Genomic DNA, 27770 nt, shown 5'->3' with positions numbered 1-27770 from the left:
GCAACTACACTCCTCCCAAACCCATAATATATGACAGGATAATTGGAGATATGGTGTGGCGGATGCCAATGCACACACAGGGAGGGGCAGGGCCGTCAGGCCTGGATACAAAATCTTGGCAAGTAATCCTCAGTAACATCAAGTTTGGGGAGGTAGCAACAGACCTATGTAACACCATTGCCTCACTGGCAAGGAAGCTGGCTTCAAGTCAGTGCAACAACATCAAAGCACCGATGGCTTGCAGACTAATCCTCCGTGATAAGAACCCAGGGTGTAGGCTCATTGGGATGGGTGAAGTCTTAAGACGGATTATAGGAAAATGCATCATGAAGGTGGTGGAAGATGATGTGAAGTAGGCAGTTGGCAACCTCCAAGGTTGTCCAGGCCAGCAGGCAGGAGGTGAGGCAGCAGTTCACTCCATGAGGAAAATATATGATGAAAAGGACTGTCAGGCAGTATTATTAGTTGATGTCTCAAATGCATTTAATTCCATCAACCAGGAGGCAATGCTGCACAACATCAAGGTTAAATGCCCAGTATTTGCCCATCATGCGGAAAACACCTACAAAGAACCAGCAGACCTCTGCATTGTGGGTAAGACAGTTGGTCACAGTGTCAGTGTAATCCAGTCCACAGAAGGAATTACAAAAGGGGACCCCGTTGCCAAGCCTATGTACGCCCTGGCTACGACAGTTTTGCAACAACAGATAAAATACGAGGCCACCATGCAAAACAGGTAGCCTATGAAGATGATCTCACGGGTGCTGGCAAGGTGGAAGATGTGCGGAAATGGTGGGACCTTGTAACATCTCATGGACCTGATATAGGTTACTGCTCTAATGCAAGTCCATCTTAATCGTGAAACCAGCTTACTATCAAGATGCACAGGAAGCCTTTAGAGGCACAAATGTGATAGTGACCAAGGAAAGTCAGAGGCATCTAGGTGCTGTGAATGGAACTAAAGAATTCAAAGACAAATATGTGAGTGATAAGGTAAAGACATGGGAAGAAGAAATTTATGTATTATCCAGCCACACAAAAACAGTGCCCCATGCAGCATACAGCGCGTTTACCTATGGTGTAAAGCACAAGTGGACCTTCGTGATGAGGACCATACCAGACATCAAGTTGCTGCTACAACCACTGGAGGATGCTATCAGGGATTCATTTCTCCCTTCTCTAACCAATGGCCACATCCCCACACCAGAAAAGAGGGACCTTCTAGCACTACCACCCAGGATGGAAGGCCTTGGCATTATAAATCCAGCAGGCGTTACGAACACAGAAATTCATTCAGGCTCACCAAATCCTTGTCACAGAAGATTTGTGCCCAGGTTGAGATGAGTGAAATTGACCACCAAAGGCAGAAAGACACAGAGATACCGATAAGCAAGGAGCGAGAAGCAAGACAAAAGGAGCAGCTGCAGCACATAATCAAATATCTAACACCAGACCAGTGCAGGAGAGTTGAAATTGCACAGGAGGTCGGGGCATCGAACTGGCTGAAAACCCTGCCTCTCAAGGCAAAAGGCTTCAACTTCAACAAACAAGAATTTATTGATGCCATAACCTTGACATATGGGTGGCCAGTAGAGAACCTACCTCAACTCTGAGCATGTGGCACTGCCTTTGATGCAAACCATGCAATGGTATGCAAGAAGGGAGGCTTTGTTTGGATCCGACACGATGAAGTATGCGACCTCACTGCCAAAATGCTGCAGGAATATGCCATGATGTCACGACTGAGCCAGCTCTGCTACCCCTGGACAGCGAGCACTTCACCCACAGAACAGAAAACACATCAAATGATACAAGAGTGGATGTCAGTGCTCGAGGTTTCTGGACACGTGAGCAGAGAGCGTTCTCCGACATCAGCATATTCGATCCCATGGCAGCATGACATCGTGAACTGTCTCTCGAAGCTGCACACAAAAGGAATGAACAAGAAAAAAACAGAAACTATCAAGAAAGGATCCAACATATGGACCACGGTCGATTCACTCCCTTTGTGCTCACATCAAGTGGGATGGGTCCAGTGGCGGTGAGACTCTACTCGCGACTGGCAGAGGTTCCTTCTGAGAAGAAATGTCAACTGCAGAGTTCTGTTATGATCTGGATGAGATGTCAACTGTCCTTCTCCCTCGTGAGGTCTGCACTCCTATGTCTCGGGGGCACAAGATCATCAGCCCTCAGACCTGTCTCTCTGGCGGATATGGCTTATGAAGCTACTGTCGTCGAGTCGCACAGACCAGCGACTCCAACAGTTTAACCTTGGAACACGAACCTCTGATCCAATTTACACCAACACTAACGTGGGGTTGACTGAACCCCATTTTCGAAAAATGAAAAAAAAAATAGAAATAGAATTTATTCAATTCCTTGGCATACATAGAAAATATGGCCTTTGCACTTCAATCTGAGTGAAAAACAAATGACTTGGAACTGAATCTTAACACTAAGATGGATAACTAAAAAATAATTGTAAAAGTACTAAGATTAACTAATGACTATGCTGAAGACCATGCTATACGGAGACGACTGCAGCTGCGGGCTTGGCTGTGGGCACACAAACACCCTGGTCGTGGGAGCCTCTGCTAACGTACCTACAGCCTTGGGGCAGCAATAGGAACTGTGGGAGAGGGACGAACACTTTTTTTTTTGTGTGAGTCAAAGAACGAGTAGTATGCAATGGCTTTTTTTTTTTTTTAACTATATTTATCCCTGTAAATTAACAACAACTACTTATTATAGATTAGCAAGGCTATAGCCATTTATTACAAAAGAATTCATACGGATTATTTTTTTTCTTTGAAAAACGGAAAAACTTCCTTATGCAAAATGAAGACTATAATCTTGTGTTACACCATATATCCTGTACTTGAACTAATAAGTACAAGTGTACATAGGTATGTACTGGTGTACAGATGTGCTAATCTCAAAATAATTATATTCCTGCCAATTATTTCCCCCGCAAAACTAACACCTATTAACAATAACATGGGGTTGAGCCAACCCCAAGCATACTTTTCAGCACACAAAATACAAGCGAGCTGCACCACACTATCTCCTTTCAAGAGCGGTTGTAGTGGCCTGAAGATACATGAAGATACTGGGAGACCCAGCACTCTGGGCCCCTTATCTCCTCATGATCGCATTACCACCTTCTGGGTGGGGGGTCACCTCTATATCACGTTAGTATTCTAGGGTTGTCTTTATTTACACAGTAATATCAATTAATAAAAAATTTAGTAATAATAGTACATGGTTGGTAAACACAGCTTTTGGCGTGCTTGGGGCCAATAGATTGTAATATGAGGGTTAGTGTTAACCTTCACATTACAACTCCAAATGGTGAACTGTATTAGGAAGGTTGGTTTTGAGCTTCACAATATAATTCCCCAATGGATGGAGGTGTAGTTAAAAAAAAATAGTAGTAGTAGTAGTAGTAGTAGGAGGAGGAGGAGGAGGAGAAAAAGAAAAAGTTGTGGTAGTAGTAGTTAGTAATGGTACTAAGAGTAGCACATGCAGTAGAGTAGTAGCAGAAGAAGAGGAAGAAGAAGAAGAAGAAGTAGTAGTAGTAGTAATAGTAGTAGTACAGTAGTAGTAATAGTAGTAGTAGTAGTAGTAGTAATAGTAGTGGTAGTAGTAGTTAGTAATGGTACTAAGAGTAGCACATGCAGTACAGTAGTAGAAGAAGAAGAGGAAGAAGAAGAAGAAGTAGTAGTAGTAGTAGTAGTAGTAGTAGTACAGTAGTAGCAATAGTAGTAGTAGTAGTAGTAGCAGCAGTAGTAGTAGTAGTAGCTACAGTGGTCGACAGTTGCATAGACCAGCGACTCCAATAGATTAATGTCTTTTTTTTCACTGTAATATCAATAAATATAAAATAAAATAATAATAGTAATAGTAGATGGTTGGCAACCACAGCCGTTGGCGTGCCTGGGGCCAGCGGATTGTAATATGAGGGTTAGTGTTAACCTTCACATTACAACTCCAAATGATAACTGTATTAGGAAGGTTGGTTTTGGTCTTCACAATACAATTCCCCAGTGGATGGAGGTGATTTGTAGTAGTAGTAGTAGTAGTAGTAGTAGTAGTAGTGGTGGTGGTGGTGGTGGTGGTGGTGGTGGTGGTGGTGGTGGTAGTAGTAGTAGTAGTAGTAGTAGTAGTAGTAGTAGTAGTAGTAGTAGAAATAGAAAAAAAGAAATACAATAGTAGGCTAGTAGTAGTAGTAGTAGTAGTGGTGGTACTAGTAGCAGTAGCAGTAGTAGTAGTGGTGGTAATGGTATTAGGAGTAGTAGCAGAGGTAGCATTAGTAGTAGTAGTAGTAGTAGTAGTTGTTGTTGTTGTTGTTGTTGTTGTTGTTGTTGTTGTTGATGATGTAGTTGTTGTTGTTGTTGTTATTGGTGTTGTAGTTGTTGTTGTTGCTGTAGAAGAAGAAATTGTAGTAGTAGTAGTAGTATTCGCCATCATCATTGTTGCTGTCGTCGTCGTCGTCGTCTTCGACGTAGTAGTAGTAGCAGTAGTAGTAGTAGTAGTAGTAGTAGTAGTAGTAGCAGTAGTAGGAGTAGTAGTAGGAGTAGTAGTAGCAGCAGTAGTAGTAGGAGGAGGAGGAGGAGTAGGAGTAGTAGTAGTAGTAGTAGTAGTAGTAGTAGTAGACATAATGTTAACTCAATAATCTTACAAGGCAGATATACGTCTCACAAAACTTCTGTCGCTATCTACTGATTATAATCAGTACTAATTATGTATTTTCTGCCATCACAGGCCTCAATACTAACAAGGCGTATGGGCCTGATGGAGTCCCTCCTGTTGTTCTCAAGAACTGTGCTGCTGCGCTTACACCCTGACTAGGCAAACTCTTTCGCCTTTGTCTATCAACTTGAACCGTTCCTTCTTGCTGGAAGTTTGCTCTCATTCAACCAGTCCCAAAGAAGGGTGACCATTCCCAACCCTCTAACTATCGTCCAATTGCTTTAACATCCAGTATCTCAAAAGATTTCGAGTTAATTCTTAATAGAAAAATATTAAAGCATCTTTCCTATCATAACCTTCTTTCTGATTGTCAGTATGGATTCAGTCAGGGACGCTCTACTGGCGACCTTCTCACCTACCTTTCAGACTTCTGGTCATCCTCCTTTCGGGACTGGCGAAAGCTTTGCCATTGCACTTGACATCTCAAAGGCTTTCGATCGAGTCTGGCATAAATCTTTAATCTCCAAAATGCCCTTTTACGGTTTCTATCCTTCTATCTTTGCCTTCATCTATAGCTTCCTTTCTGGTCGTTCTATAGCCGCTGTTGTAGACGGCCATCGTTCTTCTCCTAGATCTATCAACAGTGGTGTTCCTCAAGGCTCTGTCCTATCACCAACTCTCTTCCTTTATTCATCAATGACCTTCTAAGCTGTACATCTAACCCTATCCACTAATACACTGATGACTCCACCCTTCACCTTTCCATTCGGTTCCCACAACGTCCATCTCAGCAGTAACTTTAAAAAACAAGGGATGAGGCTATGGCACACCTAATGTCTGACTTGGCTCGTATCTCTGACTGGGGTAAAAATAATCTTGTTATTTTTAATGCATCAAAGACTCAGTTCCTACACTTATCAACCTGACAAAATCTTCCACAGGTTTACCCACTGATGTTTAATAATATTCAGCTTAATCCTGCATCATCCTTAAACATGTTTGGTGTTTCATTTACTCGGGACTTGTCTTGGAAAGATCATATTACTTCTCTTGTAAAATCTGCTTCTAAGAGATTAGGTGTGCTAAGCCGACTCCGTTCCTTCTTTACCCCTGCACAATTGTTGAGTCTATACAGGGGTTTTATCCGCCCCTGTGTGGAGTACAACTCTCATGTGTGGGAAGGTTCCCCACATACAGCTCTTCCCAATAGGGTGGAGTCAAAGGCTTGTTGTTTCATTGACTCTCCTTCTCTTACTGACTCTCTTCAACCTCTGTCTCTTCGCTGCACTGTTGCATCTTTATGTTTTTTATATCGCTACTTCAGTGGTCACTGCTCCTCTGAACTGTCTGCATGTATTACTCCACCTCTACGACGGGCGCTTAGCACCCGTCTAGCAGCAAACTCTCATCCCTTTTCTGCCCAACTCTCTAATGCAAGAGTTAACCGTTACTCCCAGTCCTTCATTTATGGAACAGGTCAACTCTGGAACTGTCTCCCTCTGTCTGTATTTCCTGCTTCCTATGATCTCCAGTCTTTGAAATGCAGTTTGTCCAGGCATCTCGAAATGATCGGATCTCGAATTTGGCACTCTCTTGTATTTTGTTTTTCTCTTGGAGGGAACAGTTATTGCTGGCACGTGGCCTTTGGTTTCTTCTTCTTCACATAAAAAAAAAATGTTCAGGCAATGCGTCTTACTAAACCAAGGTGCCTTTCCTGTACCTTTCATAACCTCCACATTATGTAATGTAAACTCTATAATATTACACACTAGAACTACATGCTTAATTCTCAAAAAATTTCTATCACTCTCTTATAATCATAATCAGTACTAATTAAATGCTGTTAAGCCAATGTGCCTTGCTAAACCAAGATGCTTTTACCTTATCATAACCACCACACCACACCACAAACACGATTCACACATCATCTGCTGCAACAACAACACACACACTGCACCTACACCTCACACCACACCACTGTCACCCTTACACCATAAGTCCTGAAGACCCAGTATCACTAAACAAGGTTCTATTGCACCACACCACACCATAACCACGCATCACACATCAGCTGCTGCAATACCAACACACACACTACCCCTACACGACACACTACACCACAGTCAGCCCTACAGCATAACTCCTGAAGATCCAGTATCAATAACATGCTCTACAACACTGCACCACACCCGCTAGCAACCGATTCGACTCTCGAAGAAAGTGGCGTTGTTTTACTTAGTTTCAAACTTTAAATACATTGCAGTATTAGCTATTAATAAAAGACTGACAAAGTATATATTAAATGATACGCAAAACTAAAAGAAAGCGAGCAAATTGTTCCATTACATGTTATATAGTATGTAGAAATAGAAGTAAAACTAGCAATTATATTCTATTGTCAAATTGAAATTTAAAAAAAAAATAGTAATACAGAACCTCTAGTAACATTAGATTTCATTTCCTTTTAGAAGTACAGTACTACAGAAAGAAACACCACTGCCTGGTCATAGTAATACTATTAGTACTGTACTGCAGTATACTAACTTGGCCATACCAGTTTTGTTGTCACTGCTCCATTTGGCAGCAATAGGAATATGCTGGGGAAATACAGACAGCCAGATGTGGCACTTGACCGCTTCCAACATGGCAGGCAACAGAATGGTGACAGGGAAATTGATGAAGCAGTCACTGACAACATGCATAATAATACATACATGCGTGGTGGTGAGAGACCCTGTAGTGGTGAAGTGACGGATGGATGCCGAGCTGCGAGAGATATGGAAGTGTGGGGTAGGTTAAATCACCATGAGGAAGTGAGTATTGGTGAAGTCTGGGATGAAGAACATCATGAAGTTAATGACAGAAATGAAGCCCAAGATGAAGACCAACATGGAGGAGTGCATGAAAGAAAGGAATCATCATGGTATTATGCGTCACCAGAACGATCATGACACAAACAACGAGGAAGCAAAACAGCCACACATGTCTGGGCGGGAAGATCATCTGACATACTGGATGGGCAAATCCAGGGGGAAAAAAATGGATGAACACAACACAAATTGAAATTGTTGGCTGGTCATCAAGTAATATTTTTGAACCTAACAAATGCAATGCAACAATTGACATGATCAAAGAAATTGATCGCCTAATAACAAAGCACAGTAATAAATCACCCATTGCTTATTTCATTCCTATGGCCTTTGTGCTGATACCGCATATCTTCCTTTACATATTCCTTTACATCTTCCTTTACATGACTCACCCAAGAGAAAATACGAATAGGAAGGTCATCCAAAGGCGGGTTGGAACATGGAAAAAATGTGAAATTGAGAACGTATTTAAGGAAGCAAGGGCTTTGCAGATGCAAATTAAGTCACCCAGGCCGAAGAAACCGCAACACCAATGATATAGAAAGGATTTCTGGCAGCAAGATGAGACGAGGGAAGATCTCAGTGGCGACAGCATCCCTGTCAGCAGAATCATCAAACAGAATACGTGACCTGACAGAAGAGACAATGCAACAACTAAAGGAAAAACACTCGACAGCACGACATGCAAGAGGCCAGCCAAAGATTGATGGGATGTACACTCCACCCAATCCTATCATATATGTTACAATAACTGGAGATATGGTGTGCAGGAAGGCAATGCACACACAAGGAGGAGCAGCACCGTCAGGTCTGGATGCAAAATCTTGGTGAGTAATCCTCAACATCATGTTTGGGGAGGCAACACCAGTCCTGGGTAACACCATTGCCTCAGTGGTAAGGAAGCTGGCTTCAAGTCATTGCAATAACACTGAGACACTGACGGCTTGCAGATTAATCTCCTTTGATAAGAATCTTGGATGTAGGCCCACTGGGGTAGATGAAGTCCTGAGGTGGAATATCGAAAAATGCGTTATGGAAGTGGTGAAAGATGATGTTAAGCAGGCAGTTGGTAACATCCAAGTGTGTGCAGGCCAGCAGGCAGGAAGTGAGGCTGCAATCCACTCCATCCGGAATATATATGAGGAAAAGGACTGCCAAGCAGTATTACTAAGTGATGACTTAAATGCATTTAATTCCATCAACCGAGAGGCAATGCTGCACAACATCTAAGTTAAGTGCCCGGCATTTGCCCACAATGTGGAAAACACCTACAATGAACCAGCAGACCTCTATATTGTGCGTAAGACAGCTGCTTATGCTGTCGGTGTGATCCAATCCACAGAAGGAACTAGCAGGGGGACCCAGTTGCCATGGCTATGTATGCCCTGGCTATGATAATACTCCAACAACATATCAAATACAAAGCCATCAACGTAAAACAAGTAGCCTATGCAGATGATCTTACAGTAGACGGTGAGCACTTCATCCATAGAACAGTAAACACATCAAATGATGCAAGAGTGGATATAATTGCTTGAAGCTCCTGGACACGTGGGCAGAGGGCTTTTTTCAACATTGGGATATTTGAGCCTACTGTATGACAGAATTCCACTGCCAACTGTCTAACGGGGCTGCAGACAAGAGGAATGAACAAGAAAAAAAAAATTATCAAGAAAGGATACAATATGTGGACCAAGGTCGATTCGCCTTCCTTGGGTTCACAGCATCAGGATGGGTTCAGAGGCGAGAGATTCTATTCAAGACTGGCAGAGGTTCTTTCTGATAAGAGGCATCAACCTCAGAGTTCTATTATGGCCTGGATGAGATGTCGACTGTCATTCCCTCGTGTAAGAGCTCCACCCCTATGCCTCAGGAGCACAAGATCACCAGCCCTCAGGCCTGCCACTCTGGAGAGTGTGGATTAAGAAGCTACTGTAGTCGAAAGTTGCATACACCAGCAGCTCCCAGAGATTAATGCCTTTATTAGCACTGTAGTATTAATGAAAAAAAAAAAAAATCTCATGATGGGATCTCACCACCTGCATAGCTGGAAAGTTTTTCCTGGGCACATAATATTGCACCTCCATTTCTAATTTGACGAAAATTCAGGATGTAAAACACACACAGTGCCAGCCAACCAGCCTCACAACTGAAAACATTATCACTCCATTCGCTTTGTGGGTGGTAAGTGGGTGGAGTGGTAATGGTTTCAGTTGTGAGGCTGGCTGGCTGGCCTTGTTTGTGTGTGGGTAAACAAGATATCTTGTGAATGGCTTGAGTTATAAACATGAAACTTTTACGGTATCAAGATATGGCCAAAATCTTGGACGAGTTCTAAAATGGGCACCTGGGGTCAAGGTCAAGGTCATCAAAAGTCAACTAGTGACATTTTGGTTACTCTGACCTTGACCCCGAATGCCCATTTTAGAACTGGTCCAATATTTTGGCCATATCTTAATACCCTGAAAGTTTCATGTTGATAGCTCAAGCCATTCATGAGATATCTTGTTTACTAACACACAAACAAAGCCAGGCAGCCAACCTCACAACTAAAATTAAACATTACCACTCCGCTCGCTTCGCAACGCGGGTGGTAATAAAAGTAGTAGTATATGGCTGGTAACCACAGTCGTGGTGTGTTCGGAGCCAACGGACTGTACTATGAGAGTTAATCTTAACGTTCACATAACAGCTTCAAATGGAGAACTGTATCGTGAAGGTTGGATTTTATCTTCACAGTATAATTCCCAAATGGATGGAGATACATAAAAAAGTAAAAATAATAGTAGTAGTAGTAGTGGTAGTAGTAGTAGTAGTAGTAGTAGTAGTAGTTGTTGTTGTTGTTGTTGTTGTTGTTGTAGTAGTAGAAGAAGAAGAAGACGTAGTAATGGCAATTTATATAGTAGTACGAGTAACAGTAGCAGTAGTAGTGGTAGTTAGTAGTAGCAGTAATAGTAGTAGTAGTAGTAGTGGCAGCAGCAGCAGTAGTAGTAGTAGTAGTAGTAGTAGTTGTTGTAGTTAGTAGCAGTAGTATGAGAAGTAGTAGTAGTTGTTGTAGAAGATGAAGAAAAAAAGATGAAAAAGTAGTAGTAGTAGTAGTAGTAGTAGTAGTTAAAGTAGTAGCAGTGGTGGTGGTAGTAGTGGTGGTAGTAGCAGTGGTGGTGGTGGTAGTAGTAGTAGTAGTAGTAGTAGTAGTAGTAGTAGTAGTGGTGGTGGTGGTGGTGGTGGTGGTGGTGGTGGTGGTGGTGGTGGTGGTGGTGTTGGTAGTGGTGGTTGTGGTGGTGGTGGTGTTGGTAGTGGTGGTTGTGGTGGTGGTGGTAGCAGAAGATGAAAAAAAAAGTACGAGAAGAAGAAGCAAAACTGTAGAAAAAAAAAAGACAATTAAGAAGAAAAAGATGGAACAGAGGAAGGACAAGAAGAAGAGGAACAAGGCGAAGATGATCAATAAAATGAAGAAAAAGAAGCAGAAGAACAGAGTAGTTGTAGAAAAAGAGGAATATGATGCAGAAGAATTAGTAGTAGTAGTAATAGTAGCAGTAGTAGATACAGTAATAGTAGTAGTTTTTGTTGTTATAGGTTCATCTGAATGTGGACCACTGAACTGCAGTCCACCATCTTCCTTTCATGGGATAGGGCGGTAGCTGTCGGACGTTTGTGTAACCGAACAGTGGAGCTGGCGGGTTAACTAATTATCGCCTATCTTTAACAAGGCGAGGCGATATAGTGTGTGTGTGTGTGTGTGTGTGTGTGTGTGTGTGTGTGTGTGTGTGTGTGTGTGTGTGTGTGTGTGTGTGTGTGTGTGTGTGTTCCCAACATATCTCGAAATGTGGACAAATTTTTACCAAACCTTCAGGTAATACAGTAGCAACCAAATTGATGTTCAGAAGCCTATTATTTTCATGAGGATTTGATCAAAGACGATGAATGCCAGCCACCATATATTTTTAAATCACCCGGACGGAGTCTGACGAAGTATTGTTTTTGGTTGAGTTTGCTTTGTTGTTTGTTGGCAACATTACGGAGTAAACGACAGAATTAAATTACATGAAAGTTTCAAGATATGTGGGCATTGGTCCCCAAAGAAAGTACTTAAATTTTGGAGGTAACTGAGTAACCGTAAAAGGACAAAATCAAGGTTACGAGTTTTCAGAGGGCTATAACTTGAAAACGGTTCAAGATAGAGATATTTACTAATAGGAATATACAGGAACTCGTAAAATGGACTTTCACTTGGCACCAAGACCTTTGACCTTGAATAACCCTGAAAGGTCAAACTGAAGGTCATGGATATCCAGAGAGCTATAACTAGAAACTGGTTGAAGACAGATATTTACTGTTATCAATATAGAGGGAATCTCATACGTGATTTTAATTGGCACCTTGACCTTTGATGACCTTGAAAGGTCAAACTCAAGGTTACGCAGTGCGCACATTCAGGGGGCCATAACTCGAAACTCAGTGAAGATAGAGATATTTACTATTACCAAGATACAGGAAGTCTCATATGGGCTTTCATTTGGCAGCATAACCTTTGATCTTGAGTGACCTTGAAAGGTCAAATGCAAGATCACAGATTTTCAGAGGGTGTAACTTGAAAACATTCGCACCATTACCTTAGACTTTCACCCATTAGCTCCCAGGGTTCCTGTATGAGGGATTTTGCTAGAAGGGTACTAAGCGTACTGCCCTCTGCCAATTGGCTCATAGTTGCGAAGCTCATAGGTCCCTACCCCGGGTTCCCTCCTTTATTAACTTTTGGAAATGCCCAGTCTCGTCCTATATAGAGGATGCTGGGCACAAGTGGGATAATTGTGCACTGACACTAATGGACAGAAACAAGTCAGTATTTAAGAGCAGTAAAATAACTGCCTTCTGGCGAGGCTTGTTGTGCCTGGCACCACTTGTTTAAGTTTGGGTTTTTGCGAAACTCGGTGACAGATTTTCGTAGTTTTGCACATTTTCTTCATGTCACGTTTCTGGTTAGCTTGTACATTATCCAACAACATATTTCGGTGAGCGATTAACATTCGGTTCCAAATTCTTATGTTGAATTTAATATGGATTGGCTTTTTGTTAAACAAAGTGACCGGATTGCGTAGAGTTTTGTGAATTTTGATTGCCCGCCTTTAACAAGGCGAGGTGATGTTGTTGTTTGTCTGTGTGTGGAAGGGAGGGGGTAGTATATGTGTTGCCAAAATAACTCACCTTTAAACCTGGTTTGTAGGTAGCTTGTACCTAAGCCATCAACATATATTGGCGGACGATAAACATTCGGCCCCGAATGGTTTTGTTTCATTCTCACCCACATCTAGAAAGGCAAGGTAATATAGTTTTTGTTGTTTGTGTGTGTGTGTGTGTGTGTGTGTGTGTGTGTGTGTGTGTGTGTGTGTGTGTGTGTGTGTGTGTGTGTGTGTGTGTGTGTGTTGCCAAAAGATCTAGAAAAGCTGTGGAGGGATTTTCACCAAACCTGCAGGAAATACCAGCTACAGTATGTGGATGTGCAGAAGCCCATTACTTTTGGTGAGGATTTAATGAAAGGCAACGGAATGCTAGCCGTCATATCTATTTTAATATGAATTGGTATTTTGAGAAACGTGATGACTGAATACCATAGGGTTTTCCGAATTTTTATCACCCGACTTTTGCAAGGCAGATGATATAGCTTTTGCTGGTGTGAGTCTGTGTGTGCACATGTTTGTGCCGCCAAAACATCTCGTCTTCATATCTGGTTTCTAGGTAACTTGCACCTTAGCCAACAACATATTTTGGCGGGCGATTAGCTTTCGATCCCAGAAACTTTTTGTTTCATTCTGAATATGGATTGGCTACTTGTGATTGAATTCCGTAGAATTTTGCGAAGTTTCTTCAATATGATTTGTGGTTAGCTTTTACTCCCCAAAAAAAAAAATATATTATTTGGGCGGGCGATTAGCATTCGGCCCCCGAATGATTTCTTTCCAGTTGTTGTATTGGTGCCACAGCGTGAAGGCGTCACTCTTCAGCACTGTAGTTTGTAACTAAGTATTCAAGGAGAAAACACACATACACACACACACACACACACACACACACCTCTCTCTCTCTCTCTCTCTCTCTCTCTCTCTCTCTCTCTCTCTCTCTCTCTCTCTCTCTCCGTGCATGAGTTCAGGGATACGAAACATACCTTTACTACGGTTTTACGTGACGCCTGTGTGTACATTCAATGCATATTAATGTACCGTTATGGCTTCCGCGTATACGTCGAGAATGTATGGGTTTGTCTGTGTGTGTTTGAGTTTGTGGGTGCATGTATTGTGCATAAGTGTGTTTACAAAAAAGTCTCAGCCGGTTCACCACCACCACCACTACCATCATTATCACCACAATCACCATCATGATTATCATCATCATCATCATAATAATCACCATAATTATTGCTATATTTACCCTGTTCCAATCCTGTGTTCGTAGTCTCTTTCGTGGTGGTACCAGAATACGCATTCAATAATAAATATATCGCTAGATGGTGACGGGGTTAAAGAGGAGTATTATAACCTTTTTTATGTTCAGGGAATACATCTTGCAACCTGAGTAAACAGTCTGGTCGTAGAAAAAACGAAGTAACTGGTCTCTATACTGAAGAGATTATTAGAAACCGTTTTAGCTCCTTCATTGCCAGTCGTCTCTCAGTAGCTAAATATAATCGTTTGGCAATAGCAAAAGCATAGCATCAAAGACGTCATCGTAATAAAAGGGTTAATTAGCAAATATCATCTCTTTTAATCCTGTTCATGATAACCTTGGCTTTATCACAGAAGAGAGGCTTGGAGTGATTGGAGGATGCAGGGGAGGGGGAAAATGAGAAAATAAGAATATACGAAAGGGTGAAAAAAGACAGGAAAGGGAAACTGGAAGGAAGAAAATGGACAGCGAGGAAGATGGAGAAAAGGGAGAGGGAGGAGGAATGATCCTACACATGCATGTTGTTTCCTGGCGGTGCATTATGATGACCATACCAGAAATATAATAATGCTGAAAGAATTAATTTAAAGATCGAGACAATGCAAACACTATTTTCTAGCTAACGTCCAGTAATTTCTTTACTAATTGTTAATCATGGGACCCTGAGAGAATTTACCCCTTCACTCAGATGACATGATTTTGATTGTACTCAGGCTACGCATAGATAATTTCGTTTAGCATGAAAGAGTATTCTAGAACTGTGATCTCACCAGTTGGAAAGATTCTCGTGAGCTAAATAAACTTGAATGGAAGCACCAAGAATAACATTACAAAGATGCCTTAGTACTGAATGGATAATGGCTAGAAGGAGGATAACATCAATTGCGCGATGGGGTAAGCGCTCCCAACATCCACCCCTACACATCACACTACTACCTTACAGTCCCTTAAAGCTGTTTCTTCCTTACAGATATCCCCTACTTTCAACCAGTTGAGTGGGATTTACCAGGGGATGTACAACTGTGATAATTACAGTACTGCCACTAATACAAAGACCATCTCTGATTTATTGATGGACTGTCAGGGACAAAGGTCCGCTAATATTTCATCTCTCTGACATGATGAGTCAGGAAGGAGAGTGACAGGAATGCCTTAACGTGTTAAGTAGACAGTAAGCATCAGTAAGCGACTTTTTGTCCCCGACTGTACAAAAGGAAATACGACATAATGAGAACACGCGAGCAAGGTTTGACTGAAAACAAGTATAGGGTAGGGTTATGATACACGGAATACTGAATGTGCGTACATAAGACAATACCTGTACTTGTGGCAATACCTGTTTACATATGGGCGATTTATACTGGAGTTTGATCTTTGTTCACACACACACACACACACACACACACACACACACACACACACACACACACACACACACACACACACACACACACACACACACACACACACACACACACACACACACACACACACACACACACACACAAACAGGCACACACACACACACACACACACACACACACACACACACAAACAGGCACACACACATACACACACATACACACACACACACACACACACAAACAGGCTGAGGATGAAACAAAAAAAGAGCAGTATAATGAAACAGGGCTAAAACATGGTGATAAAACATGTTGAACAAAGGAGCGACACGAGATCCTCCAGCACAAATTAACTGGAGCAAAAACAAGGAATGACAGAGGCAGAAAACACTCATATAAGAACACAGTATGAAAACACACATTGAATGAAAGAAAGATGGAGAGCAGGGAAAAAGAAGTCCGTACTTTCAGAGCGAATATTGAAACCAGAAGGGATAGAGTCACAAAAGGAATTTCATACAAAAGGGACAAATGCGACATGAAAGGGATAATATGCATACAGAAAAGCATTTAACACATTTCTTCGTGACACTGTTTTGTCACCTTCACGTCACATGTGACTCTGCGTAATGTACCGTTTTTTTTATTATTGCTCTTAACCACTTCACTGAATTATATTCCGGTACTGTCGTTCTTATTAAATTACTTCTACTTTTGAAGAGTTTTCTCAGTTTATTCCTCCCATTACTAGGAACTTTCTAAGCTGGGTATAATGTCAGGTAAGAGAAAGAATAAAATATCGAAGGTAGCCAGAGATTTATGGGCAGATCTTTTCTTTACTGTGGCTGATTTTTTTTTGCAACGGAATATTGCAAACGCGTCGAGGAACGTCACGGTCCATGTTTTTTTGAGTAAGTGATAATATATTCATAAATAATCCTTTAAGCATGTGGGATATATTAAAACTGGATGCACATTTGTCTGGGCATCTGGAGCAGGCCAGAACCCATGTTGCCCCGGTACACCAGACACATTTTACCCACCTGGCTGTCCTCGACAACAAAACACATCATCCACTTGTCCAGTGGAAAGTACATTTGATCCAAGATTTGTGACAGTGCCACACATTAACAGCTGATCCAGGTAGAAATGTAAATTAAACGGTATGCTAAACCATGCAGCACCATGCTCTCAGAACTCTAAAAGGTAAATTGTTAATCACAAATAATGTTTTTCCATGCAGTAGAAAACTCACACTGATAGCTGAACCATAGACAAAAGTATATAAGATTCAGTGGACAAAGCAAATATAACATTACAGTGAATGCTGCTGTTCTCAAAAACTGTGCTTCTGTGCTTACACCCTGCCTAGGCAAACTCTTTCTCCTTTTTCTATCAACTTGTACCGTTCCTTCTTGCTGGAAGTTTGCTCTCATTCAGCCGGTCCCAAAGAAGGGTGTCAATTCCCAACCCTTTAACTATCGTCCAATTGCTTTAACATCCTGTACCTCATAAGTTTTCGAGTCAATTCTTAATAGAAAAATTTTAAAGCATCTTTCCTATCATAACCTTCTTTCTGATAGTCAATATGGGTTCCGTCAGGGACACACTACTGGCGATCTTCTCACCTACCTTTCAGACTCCTGGTAATCCTCCTTTCGGGACTTTGGCAAAAGCTTTGCCATTGCACTTGACATCTCAAAGGCTTTCGATCGAGTCTGGCATAAATCTTTAATCTCCAAACTGCCCTCTTACAGTTTCTATCCTTCTATCTGTGCCTTCATCTACAGCTTCCTTTCTTGTCGTTCTATACCCTCTGTAGTAGATGGCCATCCTTCTTCTAGATCTATCAACAGTGGTGTTCCTCAGGGCTCTGTCCTATCACCAACTCTCTTCCTATTATTCAGCGATGACCTTCTAAGCGGTATATCTAACCCAATCCACTTGTACGCTGATAACTCCACCCTTCACCTTTCCATTCGGTTCCCGCAACGTCCATCTCAGCAGTTACTTCAGCAAACATGGGATGAGGCTATGACACACCTAATGTCTGATTTGGCTCATATCTCTGACTGGGGTAAAAATAATCTTGTTGTTTTTAATACATCAAAGACTCAGTTCTTACACTTATCAACCCAGCAAAATCTTCCACAGGGCTACCCACTAATGTTTAATAATATTCAATTTAATCCTGCATCATCCTTGAACATGCTTGGGGTTTCATTCACCCGGGACTTATCTTGGAAAGATCATATTACATCGCTTGTAAAATCTACTTCCAAGAGATTAGGTGTGCTAAGTCGACTCCATTCTTTCTTTACCCATGCACAACTGTTGACTCTATACACGGGTTTTATCCACCCCTGTGTGGAGTACAACTCTCATGTGTGGGGAGGTTCCCCACATACAGCTCTTCTCAATAGGGTGGAGTCAAAGGCTTTTTGTCTCATTAACTTTCCTCCTCTTAGTGGCTCCATTCAACCTCTGTCTCTTCGTCGCACCGTTGCATCTTTATCTCTTTTCTATCACTACTTCAATGGTCACTGCTCCTCTGACCTGTCTGCTTGCATTCCTCCACCTCTACAACCCATCTAGCAGCAAACTCTCATCCCTTTTCTGCCCAACTCTCTAATATAAGAGTTAACCGTTGCTCCCAGTCCTTCATTTATGCAACAGGTCAACTCTGGAAATGTTTCTCTCTCTGTATTTCCTGCTTCCTATGATCTCCAGTCTTTCAATCGCAGTGTGGTCAGGCATCTCGAAACTATCGGATCTTCAATTTGACTCTCTCTTATACTTTGTTTTTCTCTTGGAGGGAACAGTTATTGCTGGCTCGTGGCCTTTGGTTCCTTCTTCCTAGCATTAAAGGTAGGAAAATATGTAGGTCCACCCATATAATCAGTGGGTAACTCCGGTTGCGTGGTACGGTAATGAAGAATTGGCAGAAAATAAACATGTTGGCTAGCATATTCGTCAGTGAGTTAAAGATTCAGGCGTTGGCTCCTGCCACAAGTCTTGTCTACATTGCCTGCAGGACCTAGGTAATAATTGGTACGTGTCTGGCGACATATGAGCGGATTTCCTATAATCATTCGGTTCCTGAGTTCTACCTCACCGCATATTTAACTATATGTTCTGTTTGTTCACAGACCTGTCTTTTACACACATTCCTCGTATTCTTAACTTTATTTCGCTTCTCATTGTTGGACTGTTCATAGGGTAAGGATACACAGTAAGTTCCTTTGTGGGAGAAAATGTTCTTGTGAGCCATTTTGCCAACCTGCAGGGATAGCGACCAGCCTGTCACCCACACAATAAGATGGGGAGCTGGTACACGTGTAGAAGATCTATCTCCTGATCCAGTGTTTATCATGCACTTCACTACCATGCCTCAAACACATGAGTAGCTTCTTCGGACAACACAGATGGCCTTATGATTGTGTTGAGGGATGTTTATACTAACGTTCAATACTCACCATAGCAATAAAATACAAAGGCAATGGAATCAAGTAAAGGGAAATTATGTGTCACACTAATTACTACCTACACTGGATGTTGAGTGTGAGGATGGCTGATGCTGGATGTGGCAGTGAAGGGTGTGTGACGATACAGGCCACCGTAGCGTTGTGATGGTCCCGCCCTGCTGCTGGTAACGTCAGGTTACTCTGGGTGTGGTACTGACCCTCCTCCTGTACCCACACCGACCGCATCTGCAGGCCATATTTTGTGTGCTAATGTCAGGTTAAGTTAAATTAACTTAGATTGTTAGCTATGGGTAGTTTATATTTAGTTTGGTATAGGTAGGGTTTTGTTGTTTTACATTACGTTATGTGATATAACATCTTATTACATGAAATAATATTATATTAGTCTAAGCTATGCTAGGCTAAGCTAGGTTACATAAGGTTAGGTTAGGTTAGTATAAGCTTGGTTAGGCTAAGTTCGTTAATGCCTCTCCTCCTGCCACACCTCCTGCATCTAAGGAGAGGTGTTTGATGATGCAGGGTGGTGGTGGATGCTGGGATAGATGATGTGGTATTAATTATGGCTAGTTTTGTAAAGAAGGTTGGGTGCTGGTGAGGGGAGGTAGTGGTCAAGAGGATGGAAAATAGTCTACTAGTGGGAAGACAGTGAGATCAGTTCGAGGCTGGGACAGGAAGCAGTTTGGAGATCAGGATTTTGTTAACTCAGTCTTATTTTCCCGAAGACCCATCTACATGTCGTAACCCCCCCCCCTCCCCGCGCTACGCCATCACAAAGCCATAAATGAAAAAGAAAGCAATTATTTTTTTATAGACTGTGAGAATTAATATCGAAGTAATGACTTGTGAAGGTATACTGCATGATTTATGAGACGGACTGCTAGGCCTCAGACAACCAGATATTCTGAGCTGCAGGTAGCACAGGTGTTGTGGTATAGCATAACTACTTCCTTTCGTGGGCTAACTATTCCGCATATTCCATATATATATATATATATATATATATATATATATATATATATATATATATATATATATATATATATATATATATATATAATCATCATCATCATCCGGACTTCCTTTCCCACCCTAGGGCAGGGTAAGAAGTAGCAATATCCAGACAGCCCAAATTTGCCTAATCCTATGGGTCACGCTTCCATTCACTCATCATTCAAGCCCCCGGAATCCTGGCTCCATCGGATACGCCAAAAACATTCAGCACGTTCTGTAGCTTCACACAAGCATATCCGACTGAGTCAATCCAGACGCTGCCACTTTAAAAATGGGTGGCAAATTCCTGACCATGCACTTCTCACAACATTCATCCAGCCAGCTCGATCTCCTGTCAGTTACCTAGCCTCACCAACTTCCAAACCTCTCTTCCTCACACTCATCCACCATATCTCTCCACCTTCTCCTTGGCCTACCTCGCCTTCTCCCCCCTTCAAATTCGCCCAGATATACCTTTTTCACCACTCTATTATTATCCATTCTCTCCACATGACCATACCATCTCAGGACTCTCTTCGATTCTTGTGTCTACCGACTTCCTCCCTCCACACCTTTCACGAATCATATAATTTCGTATCCTATCCACCCTCTGTACTCCACATACATTTCTCAGCAGTCCCATCTCAACTGCTGTTACTCTTGACTTCTCATTTCCATGCCACACCATAGTCTCACATCCATATGTTAAAGTTGGCACTAACAGTCCTTCATGTAAACCTCGTGCAGCTTCAACACCCAAGCCTCTGTTTCTTATCGATGCCTTCATTGCTTTGCATGGGGAGGCGGTGGCTCAATCGGTAGAGAGGTGGCCTGCAGTCCTACGGGACCCAGGTTCAAATCCCCGCTGGGGCAGGGAAGAGTTTAAGGATTTGAATTCCATTAAATCAGACTTTACTGATCTACCAGAAGACCCTCCGACATGTCGCAAAAATATCCCCGCTAATACTAATTTACCAGTCCTGTATGAGACAGCCGTAGCATGTATTCAATATGGACGGTGGGTGTTAGCGCCAAAGTGGTGACATGTATGTAGGAGGACTACAGGGCCTTGGGAGCAGGCTGTGAAGCCTATGCCCAGAGTCGAACACATTAAAAAATAAGCTACTTTTCTTCCTTGTGTCGCTCTACTTTCCACTACTTTTGCACATTTTCCTCTCTCTCTCTCTTTTTTTTTTTTTTCACTGTACACAGGTATTTGAACTCTCTCACCAATTCCAGTCTCTCTCCATTCACTGTAACATCGTATGGGAGTCAACTTCTCTCTCAGTAACCATCACCTTACTGTTATCTACATTTACTCTCAAGGCACGACGCTCACAGACATCAGCAAAACTCTCCACTAGCCTACCAGGTTCTTGTCCAGTACTTGCAAGCAACACTGCATCATCAGCATACAACAAATTTGAGATATTCCATTCATCACCATTCATTACTAACGCCATCCCTCTCTCCATTACTCGTGTTTTTATTTCTCTCATCACCCCATCCATATATATATTGAATAACCATGGGGACATCACACAGCGTTGTTGCACGCCCACGCCGATTGTGAACCATTCACACAGATGCCCATTAACCCTTACACATGCTTCCCTACCATCATAACAACTCTTGACGGTACCTAGCAGCTTAACATCTACACCGTACATGCGCAAAAACTTCCGCAATCTTTCTCTGTCTACTTTGTTGTATGCTCTTTCCAGATCCATGAATGCCACAAACACCTTATGGCCCTTCTCACAGGCCTTCTTTGCCATCTATCTCACTGCAAATATTTGATCCACACATCCTCTGCCACTTTATATATATATATATATATATACATACGATGTACTGCCCAAAAGTTCCAGTAATTTGGATATTGTAGGAAAATACGTTACCTTACCTGCTAGTTCTCACTGTCGCCTTCGAAGTAGTCCCCTTGGGTAAGTACAGTATACATTGGTACTAGCGTTTTTTTTTCGAAAGTCCATTCATCCCTGGAAGGCTTCAGGAATGGTGGTCTTCAGCACCTCCTGTGATATTGTTTGGCTCTCCTCAATCGAGTCAAATCGACGCCCTTTCAGTCGTAATTTCAGCTTGGGAAACAGGAAAAAGTCGCAGGGGGCAAGGTCAGGGAAATAGAGTGGGTGGGGAATGATACTGTGTTAATTGAAGCCAGGAACTTCCAGACAACTACTGATTTGTGGGCGAGGGCACTGTCATGATGCAGGACCCAGTCCTTGTTCTTCCACTGTTGTGGATGTTTGCGGCGGATGTTCTCCCTCAGACGCTGCAAAACTTCACAGTAAAACTTTCTGCTGACAAACTGACCGCGTGGGACGAATTCCTTGTGAAGAATCCCTTGGATATCGAAGATAACCATCAACATCGACTTGACATTGCTGCAAACTTGACGTGCTTTTTTCGGCCTCAGTGAATTGGGGGACTTCCATTGTGATGACTGCTGCTTTGTCTCCAGGTCATAACCAGTTATGACCTTGGAGATGAAGGTGGCATCATCTCTGACCAGATTGTTGAGCTCCCTGCAAACTACAATGCGATGTGCTTTCTGCTCGTCACTCAGCAATCTTGGCACAAATTTTGCAGCAATGCATCTCATGCCCAACACGTCTGACAAAATGCGTTGTACACTCCAGTACAACAGTCCAACAATATAACAAACATCATGGATAGTTCGTCCACGATCTGCAAGGGTAGCCTGACAAACATTTCCGACGTTTTCTGGTGTTCTTGCCATTGATGGTTATCCAGAACGGTCATCGTCTTTGACGGACGTTCATCCTTCTTTTAACCGCCTGTACCAGAAATTGTTCTGCTTTGGGAAATGGCATTGTCACCAAAGGCTTGCTGAAGCAACCGGTGTGTTTCTGCAGCCGTCTTGTTGATCTTGAAGCAGAACTTGATGCAGGTTCTTTGTTCCGTGATGTCCGCCATTGCAAAACCGCCAAACCACCTACACACCACGGTACAATAGTAAACGTAGCTCAGCAACACGTCCTCTCACAGACACGACTGGGACCACACTGATGCACAAGAGGTGCTGCTGATCCTCCTAGTGGCAAAAGGCAAAACTGCAAACGATTGCTCCCTCTCTTCAAATTTCTGGAACTGTTGAGTAGCACCTCATATATATATATATATATATATATATATATATATATATATATATATATATATATATATATATATATATATATATATATATATAGTAGTACCCCTCGGGTAGCGTTTTTTTGGATAGCGGTTTCAGGGTAGCGACAGGATATAAAAACCCCCATGCACAGCGGATAGCGAAAACCACCATGTGGATAGCGACCACCTGGCCGGCAGAGTTGCCAAGGTCGGTACCCTGGCAACCCTGATGACTTGAGCATGGCTATCGGCATTTAGCCTGACGTCTCACGTCCACCCCTCTACCCCTAGTCAGCACGTGTTGGTTTTTTCTCCTGCTCTTACATCGGTCGGCGATTGTTCCCTAATTTTAATGGTGAGGAAGCAGTCACTTATCACCAGTTTCGTGAGAAAGGAGAATGCAGGGCGTGAGGCAGCAAGACAAGCTGTAGTGAATGACACAGATGATCCAGATATTCCACCTGTTGTTACTGATGAGGAAATTGTCTTTGAGGGGCTTGATAACGAGGAGGAGAGAGAGGCGATGAGGATAGATCAAGAGGCACATCAATGGGGGGCAGGCATTGAAAGTGAATGTGAGGGAGAGCGCGAGCAAGTTCGCCCCTGCCCAAGCCCCCAATAGACCCCAGGTCAACTTCTAGTGTGTCATATTCAATAAACAACACTCCAAACCAATAAAAAGTAAATTTATGTATCCTTCTTTCATGTCTAATATGCACTAGTCTTCATTTTGCAAACATTATACATGCTATATATGGCTGAAAACGGAAAAATGGGGTGAATTGTAAAATGCTCCAGACTATTTTGATATATTTAGGTAAGAAGTTTGCCCCAAACATAGCGGCTTCATGAATAGCGACGATTGTGCCAGACTAATATGATCGCTATCCAAGAGGTTTAACTGTATATATATATATATATATATATATATATATATATATATATATATATATATATATATATATATATATATATTCATATTTATATTTATATGTATATATAGACTATATTAAATAACAGAACAGAGGAAGGAAAAGGAAATGAATAAAAAAAATAATAATTCATACACCAGATTACTGGTGCCCTTCATTCATAAAATATCTGTAACAGTTTGGCTTGAACAGCTGTCGGTTGAAGTTTGGGGGGAAACAACTCTGGGGAAGTGAGTTCCAGAGAGATCCATTTCAGGGAATAAAAGAATTCTGACAGGCGGAAGTTCTGCAATATGGCTGAGTGACATTCCAGTCATGAGTGCTACCAGATGACCATGTAGCACAAGGGAAGTCATGGAGGGGTAACACAATGGACGCAACTTAATCTGAGCATTTGACAAAAAAATCTTTATAATAATAATGCAAGGTAGGAAACACTACTTCTTACTTGCAGGGGAAGTAGTTTACTTATAATAGCAGGGTTAATTGCAATAGCTTTCCTCCGAATATCGTCTAGATGTTTTAATGCAACATTCCACATCCATTCCACAAAGGTGAGCAATATTCAAGCTGAGAGCACACATGACTCTTATAAATTTTAGCTAACTGCTCGTCAGCAAAGAAGTAACGGACTCTGTACAACAATCCAAATTTCTTTGAGGCAGTTTTGGCAAGCGATCTGACATGATAGGTCCAGCTGAGGGCATTGTTAAGTGAGATGCCAAGAATTTCAATATTTTTGGAGATGGGAATATTAGTAGCATTGAAGGTAATATGCGAATCTGGCAATATCTATTAGTAAATAGTATATTTTTGGTTTTACTAGCATTTAACCCCTTAACCACGGGGCATCACTTTCGTGACACTTGGGAGCAAGGGATCATACCGCGGGGCATCACTTTTGTGGTTCTGTGTTATTTTGTATTCGCCCAGGCATTAAAGTGGTGGCTTGTATCATCTATCAGTACTGCCAATGTCCAACACTGGTCAGCACTCCTAATCTCATCTGTACTCCCATCCATTGTTGACAATTTAGCGAATTCTCCCAGTTCTTGACTCACCTCCTTACCTCTCCTCCATTACCCTCTCCTCTCGCCTGTCTGGCCGTGCTACACACTAAGTAAATCTTCCCTGGAATTTTCCACTGATTTCATCCATTGAAATAAGCTCTATGCCCTATTCTTATACCAAATAATATATACAAAAAAGAAATAAGGTACCGTAAGTGAGAGTGCCAAACACCTGGAATTGGCTAATTATCACCTAACAACACCTCACGTGCACTCGTTCGCTAATTTTTGCTGTTTATTTCCCCTTGAAATATGCCGTATAATCTATTCTTGTAATAAAAATATATATAAGAAAGGAAGGGAGAAGCCTAAGTGATATTTACATTCACCTGGAACTACCTAATTATTGCAGGCCGCAACACTGTATTCTACGCTAAGTAAATCTTCCCTGGAATCTTCCGCTGATTTCGTCCATTGAAATAAGCCCTATGCCCTATTCTTATACCAAATAATATATACAAAAAAGAAATAAGGTAAGTGATAGTGCCATACACCTGGAATTGGCTAATTATCACCTGACAACATCTCACGTGGACTCGTTCACTAATTTTCCCTGTTTATTTCCCCTTGAAATATGGCGTATAATCTATTCTCGTAATAAAAATTTATATAAGGAGGGAAGGGAGAAACCTAAGTGATATTTACGTTCACCTGGAACTACCTAATTTATTATGTATTGTCTAGATTTCCTGCCAATCATTTCATGGCTATATATTAGCAGCTGTCACAAGGCTGACATTGACAGTATTGCACTCCCCCTCTAGGCAGGCCACCAGTATCAGTTTACTGTCGTCTTTCAAGGTGGAAGTACGTCGGATTTGCGCCTGTCAAATTCCGCTGCTTTTTAGCCCCATGCAAAGGGACCTGTGACCTCTACCCCCTACTAAACCTCGTGTTGAAAGAAGTAAAGGGCTGACAAATGATAGAGAGTGACTACGGTCTTTCTGGTTAGTAAAACAGTGCAAGTGGAAATGTAAATAATGTGTAAACAGCAAGTGAAAGCAATGAATGTAAATATAAGTGAACAGTGGAAAATAGTTTAATAAGTTACTGCAAGTGACAGTGCCTAACACAGTGTAAATAAAACAGAAATGTAATTAATGTAAATAAAATAGAGAATGTAAATAGAAATGTAAATGAGTAGTATTATAAGAATATGAGTACATGTACTAGGAGTAATGAAAGTGAAAGTTTCACTCTAGCATGTATGAATACTATGAGTTATGAGAGTGAAGGTGAAAGTGACATTCACTCTCAATGCTAGTATATAGGACGAGAAAATGAATGCTACATATTTTACTGAAAGAAATTGAATGCCTACAGTGACAATAAACTACTATTACTGAAGGGAACTTATGGATAAAGACTGTAGATATATATAAGTGTTATATAGTAATAGAAATATAAAGTGTGAGGAGTTTTATGAATAATAAATGACAGAACACCAGTGGCGAACGATTGCAAATGGGAAGGTCATGCGCCCTTGTAATTTTCATTGCTTTCACAGTGTTTTTTTTTGGGAGGAGTATGGATTCCAAACTATTTGAGAATCATAGAATAGTGTTTCTAGTGATAATATCAGGCTGTGGTAATCATATTACGGGTTGTCGGGAAGTGTAAAGTGGAGACTTCATTACCCAACTTCAGAGGTCTCCACAAGTCCTACAGTACTCGACGAAGGCTCAACAAACATCACAGGAGAAAGCTGAAGGTATGTGCCATATGCATATGTAATTATAATATTCTAGGGCTAATAATTGATATTTGGCAAATATTTTTAGAGAGTCTGTTGGAGCGCGAATTTGTCCTCGTGAGCCGCAAGAAAAAGCAAAACAAGCCCGCGGTTTAGGGGTTAATGAGACAAGATTGTTTTGTCCCTAGTCACTGAGCATCGATAAGTCTTGATTTATGGAGATGGCTGTACTGAGTTGTGAGTTAGAGATATTAGACTTTGTAAATGGGTGTTTCAGTGTGAATGAACTGGTAAGTGTAGAGTCATCTGTATATGAATGGATGGGATTGTGGGTGACAGATAAGAGATACATAATATGAACCAGGAACAGGGTTGGCGCCAGAACTGAGCCCTGTGGTACACCGGTGATAACTGAATGGAAATTGGAATATACTTCATCTGCTTTTACTATTATTTTTCTGTTACTGAGGTACGAGGAAAGCAGAGGAACAAAAGATGTTAGTCCACAGCATTAGAGTTTGGACAGTAGGGAACGGTGCCATACTCTGCCGAAGGCTTCAGAAATATCAAGGGTTACTGCATGAGTTTCTCGATGTAGGTCGATTGATTGATAGATGGTATGAGTCAGGATACTGAGTATGTCAATGGTGGATCTTTCGTGGCAAAACCATATTGTGTATCACCAAGTTGTTGGATTCAAGATGTTTAAGAATGTGATTAGTAATGAAATTTTCAAATACTTTATCAAGAGAAGATGTGACAGCTATTGGTCTTTAATCAGAGGGGTCAGAGGAACTTCCTTTCTTTGGAATTGATTGGATATTGGCTTCTTTCCATGAATTTGGGAATGAAGAAGTACGTATGCATAGTCTGAATAATTCAGCTAGAACAGAGGCAAGATCTGGGGAAACACATTTTCAAAACATCTGGAGGAATTCCATCTGGGTCTGGAGCTTCGTTGGATGGTAATCGTCTAGGATGGACTTTACCTATCTTATCTGTATTTTAAGTGGAACAATTTCGGGAGAGTCAAGTTCTAGTATTGGGACGTTCTGGCTGACTTCCTCTGTGGTAGAATTT

At 41.7% G+C, this 27770-nt stretch overlaps 1 protein-coding gene across 1 annotated transcript in view; it reads right to left on the bottom strand.

Moving 5' to 3' along the window:
- The window catches only part of LOC145394919 (advanced glycosylation end product-specific receptor-like), a 263707-nt gene that overhangs the window by 37495 nt on the left and 198442 nt on the right, over positions 1-27770 (bottom strand). Inside the window, exon 5 of the mRNA XM_080268669.1 lies at positions 18912-19074. Within this exon, the coding sequence (XP_080124795.1) occupies positions 18912-19074 (163 nt within the window). The remainder of the gene's footprint in view (positions 1-18911; positions 19075-27770) is intronic.

The sequence above is a fragment of the Coenobita brevimanus genome, chromosome 29 (assembly GCF_032717465.1).
Source record: "Coenobita brevimanus isolate Jiangsu-jjx chromosome 29, ASM3271746v2, whole genome shotgun sequence".
Taxonomy (NCBI): Eukaryota; Metazoa; Arthropoda; class Malacostraca; order Decapoda; family Coenobitidae; genus Coenobita; species Coenobita brevimanus.
The sequence above is the reverse complement of the archived record's forward strand: the minus strand, read 5'-3'. Positions and strand labels throughout refer to the sequence as shown.